General features: G+C 33.9%; 1 protein-coding gene across 4 annotated transcripts in view; it reads right to left on the reverse strand.

The window, feature by feature from the left end:
• Window positions 1-12,671, reverse strand: part of CCDC171 (coiled-coil domain containing 171) — a 157,392-nt gene that overhangs the window by 70,374 nt on the left and 74,347 nt on the right. For 3 of the 4 annotated variants that reach the window (XM_048291287.1, XM_048291285.1, XM_048291286.1), the window contains exons 18-20: window positions 8,003-8,229; window positions 7,148-7,327; window positions 4,661-4,846 (exon numbers count right to left, since the gene is read on the reverse strand). In XM_048291287.1, coding sequence (XP_048147244.1) covers window positions 4,661-4,846; window positions 7,148-7,327; window positions 8,003-8,229 — 593 coding nt within the window. The remainder of the gene's footprint in view (window positions 1-4,660; window positions 4,847-7,147; window positions 7,328-8,002; window positions 8,230-12,671) is intronic. The other variant, XM_048291288.1, reaches the window with a different exon arrangement.

Raw genomic sequence — 12,671 nt, forward strand, 5'->3', positions numbered from 1 at the left:
CTATTATGTAAAGACAGCAGCTGCTAGAAGGAAGACTATCCCATAAACCTAAATTTCACATACAATGCATTGCAACCTACAAACAAAAAAGCACAAAGGATCAGCTCTATGACCGTTTCTAGTTAACCTAAATCTTTGAAGACTAAGAAGTTAGCAGTAGTGGAAATTATGTAACAGAGCCAAATGAACAGGCCTACTTATTTTACAAATAGTGTTAACACAAATTGAAATACCTGACAAATCTCTTTAACCTGTAATTTATTGTACTAAGAAAACACATTACCTCTTTCGACTAAGAACAGAACAGATGACAATACTAATCCATTCTTACCTACTTTATAAGTTATTTAGGTGTTCAGAACATAGTGTGGAAACTAAAAAAAAAAAACCAACAACCCCCTATATTTAATTAATTAATTATGAATTTTTGTTTCTAACCTATTCAGAAGGGAGCTTGCTTCTCTTTAACATGCTAAACTTCATTAATACAAATTCTCTGTTAAGTTAGATGTTAGGGGTAATCATCTATACTACTTTCTTTAAAGAACAGCCTTACATTTAATCAGGCAATGCACAGAAATGCAGTTTCTTGACAATGTGACAAACAAGTTTTCAGAATCGACATATCCCTCAGTGCATCCAAATCCTAACAACCTTTTTGACTTAAGATGTCAGAGGAAAAAAAATCTCAAATCCTATTTCTATTCTTACTGCAATCTTTTTGAGAAGCATGAAAATCACTTGGTCTTCCTCATGTAACTGAAGTCATTTAACCTTTCTCTAAGTTAGAATACTGCAGTGTTTTCAGAAATAACTGTAAAACTGATTTATAAAGTAAGTGCAATGGTATTAGTAAAAGAAATTGTATAAATATTTGAAATGGCGTTTCAGGGAAAATGTGTGGCTATAAATGTATGAAGAGGAAAAGCAATGAAAAGCAGAAAATTGTGTACCACCTTCACCTCAAATTCACCCAAAAACTGAGAGCTTGCTGAAGGAAAACATCCCCTTCTAACAAACACAGAAATCCCAATCTTCATCTGAATTTAATGAATCCAGATATGCCTGTTGAGTGAAGGATACTCTGGACAGAGAGGATGTATGTATGATTTGAATGACATAGGTACTGAAAATAAACACTCCAAATCTTCCCACCAGAAAACATCTGCTGTGAGTGTTACAAAAGCATTTGGATGAGATTTTTTTTCCTCACTTATTTTGCCATAAATTAATGGCATCTTCACTAAACTCAGCAGATTAAACAAACCAAAAATTTAGGGTACCTTCTTCTAAAACAAGTATTGAAGTCTATGTTGAGGCATATCAGTATCAAGTTAAATGATTTAACATCTATTGCACTGGAGCGATTAATTAACAATTTATAGAACTTGTTCCATAAATAGAACCTTAAAAATATATTCTTTTTATTACAGGCACTAACGTACCTAAAAGGAAGTAAGTACATAGACTGTGCATATCAATAGGAAAAAAAAAAAAAAATTTTACTTGATTAAGACCAGCTGGTAACAGGAATTAAAAATTTGTCTGTTATTGATACCTGTTTAGCATTTGTGTAAAAGTTTCTCTTCACAGAATGAGGAATCAGAGCAAATGATTCACCTCACCTAATAAAAAGAAGTGGTATTAAAGAGTTGCTTAGTTCCAGCTGACCTTGAACGTAATTGGCTACTTTGGATGTCTCCATGGTATATGCCATTAAGAAGATAAAAATATACAGGATTAAAATCTGAACTGATAAAGCTAAGAAATTAAGTATTACTCCTTTAATAAGCCTACTTTATGAAAGTACATGAATACCAAAATATCTCCTTACTGATTGCTGCTGAACTGTAAGTTTAAAAACAAGCTATAAAAAGTGAAAGTATCTAATATTTTAATATTTTTCTTCTTACCTGTTTAAAAATTATGAATAAAGAATTCAAAGCAAGTTTTTTTTTTTTCACTCCATGATACTCTACTCTACCTGACCTCACTTGTATGTCACCATACTCACCAAATTTTTATATACACTTAGTCTATACCAGTAATATTATTTTGTATCTTAAGATGCAGATGGAGGCATGTATTTTTCTATTTCACTTTTTACAGTGCTTTTTTTTTCTTTATTACTTAAGCACTTAAAAACCTATACAATTCTAAGAACAGTGTTTTACAAGGGCAATGTTGATTATCACAATGATTAGGTTGTTTCACTGTCGTGAAAAATGAGAGCTACAAAAAAACCCAAACATTTTAAGTCACAAAATCCAATTAGCTAAGGAAAAGGGACTGTCAATTAAAATGTCAGGGCAAAGGCAAAGACCATTTCTTCCTGTTGTGAATAAAGGCATGAACAAGGTTGGATTGTGGTAAACTGTGGGAGAGAAGAGACTTTTTCTTAAATTTTAAAAACCAAACATATAGAGCTCAGAATTAAAAAAGTACTTTTACTCCTTGGTATCAAAGTAGGTTATATTAGACTGCCACTTGAATTTTGAAAGCACTTATTCAACACAGGTTCAGAACTGTAAAAAACAATGACAAAAAGTGAAGGTGAAATAACGATTTAGGATGCATACATTATAAAATTGTATCTGCATGACTAAAAAAAAAAATCAAGGACCACTAGATCATTAACATGTGTTGACATGTTACCACAACTGTTCTTGTCTCCTTTTTTGATACAGTCACAGATACAGGCTCTTACAACCAAAATGCAATTTTGTGCTGCCTCTTGTAGTAAACATCATAAAGAAATTGAGAGATATCAATTAATCTTCTAAGTTGAGGGACAGTACACAGCAACAAGTCTATAACTTAAATTTGGTTTAAAATTCCTCCGTGGAAAGGATTGAGACTTAAAGAGTAATAAACCAAATCAGTGTATCTATAAGTAGTAAACTTCAGCCCTAAGGTTTATTTTGTCAATGTTCTTTGCCTCCATCCTATCATCTACATTATTACATTGCATTGTATCTTTAAAGCTTTCAGCAATAACCAAGCATTTTACACTAAAGGAAGTTGTTCCAGTAGCAAACAACTGTTAAAGGACTGCAGAATTAGGATGCATTTTAGGATCACGACTGTCTCCAAAAAATTGTATCTAGCCTTCAATTAATAAAAACCAGAATCTGTAAAATATAATTCAGTATCAAATAATCTATGCAACATACTTGTTTAAAACTTCCTCCTGTATTTTAATTGCCTACAATTGACCTTTTTCTACATTTTCTCTGACTAAATGAAAAGGTGTGTTTTAAATAAAGTAAAACATGGTGAAAAAACATGTATTAATGGATAAAAAGTAGACACAAATGAAGACTTCAAATAGGATCTGTCTTCTAGTCCCTCCCTTCTTTATATTCCTAATAGCCATTTAAAAATCTTAAATCAAGCCTTTCTCAAAGAAGTCAAACACAAGACTCACAGCTTATACATACACTATAGTTATATCAGAAAGCAAATAGCAATTATTAACAAGCAACCTGACTGAAAACACTAAACAAGTTTATTCTTCCATTGAGATGAAACACCCACAAGTAGAACTGTGAGGGAGAAAAAGAACCCACAAAACCCAACAGGTAAATTGGAAATGTCACTGTCTTTTACCCTTAGTGAGGGTAAGGCATTTTTAGTAAATAATACCACTAGTGGAAACCCTACTTAATAAATTTAACAACATCCTTCAGCATCCTCCGTTATACATCACTTCAAATCTCAACTCTGCTGCAACTCATCCTCCTTGACATCTACTTTCATTGTTATATTTTCAATATTTCTGACATTTCTACTAGTTTTGCAGCTTGAATCATTTTGGCTCTCCTCCTGCTTGACACTTCGTCTCTCAGATTCGCAAGTGCTTCTATTTCTCAAAATACTGGAGAAGCAGTCTCTTTTGCTCAGTTGTCAATTCACAGAATACTGGGGGAGTATTCTTCTGTGAATTCTTCCAGGGAGATGGAAAGACAGTAGTAGGGCTGAAGAGCAGATACAAGCAGCAAAGCTTGCTTTAAATAGAAAATAAATAAAAGCTGCAGAGCTCAGGTCATCACCCATTATTGGCTTGCCATCACAAAGTTTTCTCTCTTCCAATGTTAGATATCCACCTGGTTTCAAACCTCTAATACTCTCTCTGTTTTTTCATTTGTTATCAGAGATTCTGATAACATCATCTTTTCCCTTATTACTCATTATGTCTACAGAAAATTCTAAATTCTGATGAAAAAGGATTTCTCTCTATCGTCACCTTGCATATTCCTAACTGATAAATGTATTCTCCATCCTAGGATTATATTCAGGAAACAGACAGTGCAGGTTTTAAAATATTACTGTGACCTCTATCAAAAATCAAAGTATCCCTGTACTTCTTCATTTGTTTTTTCTATAAATTGCAAACACCTTGGGATAGCTAGGACTGCTGTCACTTATGTCTCCTATAAATTTCAGACACTTCACATATATTAGTGTACATCACCTAGTTGCAAGAGCAGAAAAATGATGTTATACCTTGAAGTAGCATCTTGAAAGTGCTTCTGGAGTACCCTAAAATTTCAATGGTAATGTGTGCATTTACATTTTATTTGCACAAGAACTGCAACATTTGGCTTGTTCACCAAAAAGTAAATTTCAGGTGCCTAACTGAGAACAACAATCGTCTTACCTGTACAGATTCACTTAAGACTTGGGTTTTATCTGCTTCCTCACTGAATTGCAATTCTAGTTTATTATTTAACTCCTGTAGCTGTTGTGCTTGTTCATTCAAAAGCAGTTGTGCCTGACGCTCTCGATGTAATGCATTATTTAATTCTTCACATACACTTTCAAACCTCTCATGGGTGATCAATTTCTGATAAGAGAAATAAATTGTGTTGATTATGTAACTATACTTATCTGTTTACATGCTTGACTTTCCAAGTTCCACTTGCAAACATATTAAATTCTAAAAGAAAATTATGCTAAAGGTTATTATTATTATTTAAGGTTTTTAACTCAAAGACAGACCACCAAGCAATAAAACGGCCGGACAACTTTATTCACTGTAATGTTCCGAAACAGCGTTCAGGCTACCATAAACAGCATGCATTTGCTATTCTATTCAAATTAACACCCAAGGTTGCAAAAAACCAATATTTAGAAGGAAATATGCAGATCAATGTCCCACATTTTAGTGCATATCTTGTTAACCCTTGTAAACATCTTCCTGAACTCTGATGCAGTCCAGTGCCTTAATTTTGTCTCCCCTGATGGGGGAGGCTTTTTAGAGTGTTTGCCAGGAGTCAGAGATGAACGGGACTTTTAGCCTTCTTTTTCTTCTGTAGTTGTTTAAGTCTTACTAGTGAAATACAAGCCACTGCCGTGACCCAGACATAGCATGAAGTAGAGAATGCAAGAAAAGCTGAATTATCAAGATTACACGGTCTTTTAAAGGTAAATCACTCAAAGAAAACTTAAAACGAAAGATATTTCACTTTTCTACCAATGTCTAGTAAATTGTCTGGTCATGCAGACAGGAACTGTGGAATTCTTTATCCAATCATCCCAAACTACTTCTGCTGCAGAATATGGAGTAGTAGAAGAAGAAGAAGGTCTGGAGAGCAACAACAATCCTCCATTTTGATGTCTTTTGCTTTTATCAACTTACTATATTAATAAACCCAAAAACTCTAAATTTTTCACCCTGTGACAATCTTACATAGTATTCTATCACCTAGTTCACACCAGTGTAGATTCTAATTCTTCCCAGAGGGTAGGCAATTTTCTCCATGGACGAAGGTCAAAAACAGTGTTGTCCAGGAGGGTAACGGGCAAAAACAGGCAGAGAAATATTCTCTGCATTCTGGGTTCCCACAAACTCTTTCTCCCTTTGGAAAATTGTTCCAGAAAGACAAAATAGTTCTTCAAGTAAAATCATTGGCTACATTTGAATGGCAATCTAAACTGTGATAATTTCTTCCAATTGTCCCAGAATTGTAAGCAAATAAAACCCAGGATGAGCAAAACTGAAAATTATTAGATATAATTTTTTCTGTTTGAGTAAAAAACCACCAATTTTTTACCAGCTAGGAAGAGGAAAGAGAATGGATGTGAGACCATCTGTTAAATATTCGCTTGGAAGTGTCTTGATTGGGACACACTGACAGGTCTACCAACTAGGCTCCAGTACCAGTGCTGCTCACAGCTACAGAAAACACTGCTTTTTCTGGGACACAACTGTTTTAGTTGTACTGTGTACCTGTAAAGCATGTATAAGAATCCTTAACCATTCACTATCTCAAATAGTTAAAACATCCGTTCAATTCTGAATGCAACCTACAAGAAATAAGCATAGTAGGAAAGGTGCTTAGTGAACCTCCAGCATGCTAAAGCAAGACAAGTTTCTTCCCCTCCAAGGACTGAAGGCACAGTTCTGTATGTATGACAGGGGTCAACTGAGAACCCTCCAAATGGCATCAATCCCCCGAACACCATGTCCATTAGTCATGATATTGTGGTTTCAAGTGGTTAAAGAACCTTTTTGTTGTGTCTTCTCCTTCCTGTCAGACGTATTTACAGGTTAGTGAATACATAGTGTTTAAGTAAATCAATCAGTGACAGCTAGGAGTCAGAGGAATTTGATGCATATATGCTAGCAGGAATGTAAAAGAGGGCCTTTTTTTCCCCTTCCATAAATGTAGTCCTTCAGGGAAACAGCCACACTAAAATTTGCACTGACTAGCTCAGGACATAGCCTAGTGTTAAAGACACAGTAAAATGTCTATCATAATATTCAGCAATATCCACACAGAATTTATACTTTTTGAAGTTCTCATGACATACTTATTCAATAGCCTCATTGCAGCTGATTTTACCCTGCTGAAGTGAAATCTATAAATGCTTTTTTGCGTATATAAATCACATCAACATATTCAACATACAGATGATCTTGATTGCTGAAGACCAAACAAGAATACCTCATTCTACAAATCAAAAAGAAACTCTTGTGGAAGGGAAATATTTCTAAACGCATCTGACTTCTAGTTTAGTGACACTTACGATGCAAATTTTCCGGAAAATTATTTTATTATTAGAATGATTTTATACTCATTTTTCAAAAGAACACACAAAAATGTGTCTTATAAACAGTCACCTCTAAATCAAATATACTTACTTGTTTAAGCATATTTAATTGCTCTTGCAGGCTCTGGGCTTTGTCTGCTTCTTTCTTCATCTCACTGAAATTCGATTTGAATTCTGCAAGTTGTAGGCGCAGTGAGCGGCGTTCCACTTCTGCTGTATGAAGTCTTTGTGTAAATTCAAATATCTGCTTCTGCAAGGATTCTACATTTTTCTGTTAGTAATCAGAAACAAATGTATGCACTTTAACATGCACTATTTTAGCAATAAAAGAGTCACATGTAATACTCAAGCAAATTAGACAAAGCTCTCATTTTGCTCATCATCTCTAAGATGCACGAGTGCAAAAAAGTGACCCTGTTTCACCTACTCCTGAGGGTTACTAAAAATTCTGTTTTCAAGAAGTACCATTTTCATGTAAGGCCCACAATAAAAGACCAATTATTTTGGAAGGTTTCTCCTTTCCCTCTGATTAAAGGGAAGAAGGCTATCTTTACTGAAAGACAGAACACAAAGCAGGAGAAAACAGAAAAAAAAAACCCCACTAAAACACACAGCAAAAAACCAACCCCATAACATTTACTTGAAGCCAAAAGTAAGCTAGTTCTTACAAAGCAAATACAATTTTGACAGAACTTTAAAAAATCCTTTTTCTTGGATACATCAAATTTCTTCTTAAAATTTTTTGACATAAAAGAAAAAATAAATTCACGCCCTAATGCTGCTGGGTGTTAGGAATCAACTTTTGATGTCTACACAGTTGACTTCAATGTAACAGTCTTATAAAACAATCTGAAACAAAATTAATCATACTATCAAGAGAGCTTCATCCTAACACTTAGGCCACGAACCTACTGCTTACATGGAGTAGGACTATAATTATGCATACCATACTGGATACTCTGTCACACAATCCAGCTTCCAGGGCCTCGGTATTTATTTTATGAAGTCCATGAGCCAGGCTCTGTACCAAGGAGTCTTTCTTGAGGTAAGTAATATACTTGCTGTGGTCTAAGGGAACCGTCTCCATTATAACATTCAGCTTGTCCATAAGTTTTGAAAACGAATTCCTGGCTGCACTTAAAAGTAACTTTCCAGAAAGCCAGGACTTCGTACCTTTAAAAAAACCCAAAAAACAGAGACAAACAAAACCCCCAAACAAAGAGTCAAACAAACAAAAAAACCCCCACAACAACAACAACAACCTCCAAACCAAAACACAGAAAAGAAACATCAAGTAGGTTATTAGTTTCAGTTTCTTTCAGTGAAAAAAACCACAACAAACAACACCTTTAAGATACTCAATAGAAATTTTCCATTAAAGACTGGAAGACTGAGTTAAAAGGAATATCTCACAGAGAAACTTTAGGAAAAATTGTGTATTTAGCAGTCAAAATTCTACTCCAATCAATTTATGAATGGGAGGGTAGGATAAGGTTCTAAAGAATAGAATTTGTTTGTCAAAGGCTATTTGTCCAGTTGTTATCATGTTCTCCAATACCATACTTTCTTAAGACTTTCTTTAGTGTTCTAACTTTGTAATTCAGAAAACATGCAAGATGGATGCAAGCAAGCAAATGGAAGTCAGGTCAAGTAAGTCAGAAGGTATAGCACAATGGTAAATCACTTTATTGCAATATTTACAATGCAAATTTCTGAGGCTTTCCTGATTTCTCTTCCCTCCCCTCTACAGATGTCTAAATCATTTGCTGTTCAAAATTAGTGGGGCTTGGTACCTTAATGCCATACTATTTATATTCTGAGACAAGAGAATATAATTTACCTTATTCCAAGGCAATTAAAATTTTACAGCTACAATTACTTATTTCCCCACAGGATTTTGGTAATCATCCTTCTCATATAATGGACTTAAGGCCCCAGCACACCCAACATGTCCTGCTTACTGCTAGATTCGTCAGGTCTGTAATTAATAATTGTGTTTAATGTTGATAAATAAAATTGTCAGTGCTCCTTCCACTAATTGGTATTCCAGATAACAGTTAATAGGTTTATTTATGCCTTAATAAAAGTCTTGTAATTTAGTTTTCCCTCTGCTAGGCAGGTCTTAATCTGTCATTACTTGTCTTATGATACTATCAGTGTAAGATGACAAGCATGGAAGAGCTTATTTACATTCAGTAGTACAGCAGATCTCCTGTTGCTGCAATGAACTAAAGTATTTACTTAAGAGTATAAACAGAAAAAAATAACCCTGGCTTAAGTTAAAGAATTTCTGTTTATAGACTATGAAGGAAAAAGCCAGAGGTACACAGCAAACAGAACATGATTATTGGTATTTTTTTATTACAATTCTCATTGTAAAGAAGATCATTTACACGTGAGGTTGAGATTTATCTGTAAACAATACCAAAAATGCACATGATAAAATAAAATATTTTATTTTCAAAGCCATTTTCCTGCTTGGTTTTAGAATAGCACCACTCCAACGATTCCAGTGCTTAACTGGAGTATCATTTTTGAGTACATGCTCTCCATAACCTCAGCGACTGTAGATGTGCCTCTTCTTCACTACTAAGACAGCATCTTTAAAGTTAAAAATCTTATGAGGCATTTTTATCTTGCACTTCAACTAACTAAACATCCTTTGCAATAAAAAAAATTTACTCTTTTCATACCCAGAAAAAACTGCTATTGCAATGCTCCGTCTACTTTGGCCTAGGATCCTCTCTTTTCGTTATGTTGGTTCCCTATTACTGATCACAAAAAAGAAAACTACCTTCATCAATTTAACTCTTATCACAGATTATCCTGTCATACTAGTCTTTCAGTTTCAAAGACACTCTCTTTTCTCCAGTCATAGAACATTCGCTAGTTGAATGTTTAGTTAAATTAATCTAAAATTTAAACTAGAACATTTTTATCCCCTTCCATGTAAGACGATACCAAAACCTTCTCAAAAACTGTCCTTTGCCATGATTTTTGGTACGTATCACAAAAAGGATACCCTCAATGAGCTACTGTTCATTCACTTTTCCCAGTATTTCCACTTGCTATCTCAGTTTATGAGACTGGCTGCCAGTCAGAAAATAGTGTTTCTCCATATGTGCAGTACCTAGTATGGCACCCCTTTCCCCATGTCTAGAATCTAATGTTTAACTGTATTTAAAATAAATTTAAAATAATAATTCAGACAATTGTGTTGTAGCATTTTGAAATTATCATTCCACTTCACAACAAGCACTCCCCTTATCCAGCACAGTTCAGCATCCACAACATAAGGCATTTTCTTGGGATAGGGATAAATAGTCATGTCCTCTATTGTTTTTATGAAGAGTAGCTTTGAATAAATACACAGAACTATTCTGAAGTAAGTTAAAGATGAAATGAAAACATAAATCAATTCCACAAGGAACTGTATCAATAATAATTGATAAGAGAACAGGCTGCTTATATACAACTTAAGTATCTGCCATGAAGGATGAAAGAATTATAATAAAAGCATTAAATTATGTACATTATGATGTGCCTAAGAAATTAACACAAATACAGATATACGATAAAGAGCAATTAAGTCTTACATTAAACACATAAAAAAAAAGTGTCAAATGTTACTTCACTGAAAGATGAAAAAACAATTCTTGTTTGCTCTCTTTTGGTGAATTGAACACCAAATCAGCAGGATTAACTTAGTACTATGCAAGACTAAAATGTTCATGTCAAACTTTAAAAGCTTTGTATATATAACAGTTGGTGATATTTGTATTGAAAACATTGGCCATTACCTTCTCTGGTTTATCACAGTACAGATTCTGTTCAAACAAACCTAAAAAACTAACCTTACCAAAAAAAAAAAAACCCCAAAGCAAACCAAAAAACTCCAACACTGTAATGAACTTGCATTGAAACTGAAGAAAAGAGATCATTCCAAGACTTGCTGGAATGAGAACCAAACTAACAAACACTATGAAGTGAAACAATCATCAATGTCAAAACAAAACCACTTATTTAAAAGATCAAGAAAGGTGTGTCCAATCACCAGAGCACACAAACCCAAATATTCCAGTGTCATCTGAGTGATCTGGATTTGGTTTTTTTCATCTGCCTCAAATGGTCTCCAGAACCTAGCTATCTTTAAACATAATTTCTAAGACACTGAACCATTCCATCTTGACAATCCAGATAGCACCTTCTTATACTATTCTCTCCTGTGATGTGTAGTCTGATCTGGAGCTGCCATTATTTAAAGATATGAAGAGACTGCCTATTTAAATTTTTTTTTTTTAAATTCAACACTGAAGTCAGTTTGAAGGTTTAAGTCTTATTTAAAATATTATTTATAGAACATAATATAATTTTCTAAGTGTGGAAGTTTTCAAATATATTCCTTCAGAGCCTAATTACTTCAATACTTCTGGAAATTTCATGTCAAACTCTAAATTATTTATTACTATTTTTTGAACCAAAGGTTCTTAGGAGACTTGATCTCATGAGCAACAGAACTCCAAGTAATACATGAGCAGTTAGACCTTGACGTTCTGTGAAAATTACTTAAAATTAAATAATAAATAAATAATATTAATTATAAATATAAATATAATATAAGTAAAATAAATAATAAAAAATAAATAAAATAAAATAAGATATGAAAGGATCACCAAACTGACTGTGGCCATTTAACATTCCCAGCATGGTTTTTCCTAATTCTCAAAATCAAGCCTGTGTTGAGTGCAGGGATATCTAGTAAATAGAGACCACCAGAATTCTCATATACTTCAAACTGGCAAAATACCATGACGTTTAGGATATTCTAACTAGTCACTTCAGCACATCCGTGCTGCTGATGAGTTTGTCGATTCCTCTTCAATTTGCTATTCCTACACAACACTCTGTACACAGGAGCACTTGCAGTATAAACTCTGTAAATATTCTGAAATACAGTTCAAACTTTGCTTTGTAAGGATGTAAATTTAAGTTACTGAAAACAGGATGACCAAAGACAGCACCTGAAACTGAATCAAAAAACTTTCGTTTCAATGTCTTCTGGTACCAGTTTGCTGTTTAAGCTTCTGGGAAATGAATCATCTTATCCCTGTCCTGCTACTTCCATGTATTCATATAAATTATCCCTCCTTAAATATCCTTTTTTCTGTGACAGAAGTGTTGGTATTTTAAAACTAAAAGTTACTAAAGAACTAAGGATGGCAGCTGTGCAGATGAACCAAGCAAAATCTTACATAAGTTCTCACTGCAAATAAATTAAGGAAAATAGTTAACAACTAGGAATCATGAGGTGACATTTCCAGAGACTGACACTGCAATTATCCATAGGCATAGTAGAATTCTATACAAGCAGAAGACTGAGAAAAATAGGATATCTAGACACAAACGTAACTAAGCATAGAGATGGAACACTATAGAGACATAAAATAAGGACTGCTACACATTGTGTACCAGAGAGCATTTTATTTCTCTCTCAAAAACTGTAAGATAGCAAGTAAAACACACAAAAATAGTATGCATGAAATTGAATTGTTTTCCAGATTTGGAAATTCTAAATTCATATCATATAAAACACAATAGGAAATTATTTCCTTTCA

Source organism: Corvus hawaiiensis, chromosome Z, assembly GCF_020740725.1.
Source record: "Corvus hawaiiensis isolate bCorHaw1 chromosome Z, bCorHaw1.pri.cur, whole genome shotgun sequence".
In the NCBI taxonomy this organism is placed as follows: Eukaryota; Metazoa; Chordata; class Aves; order Passeriformes; family Corvidae; genus Corvus; species Corvus hawaiiensis.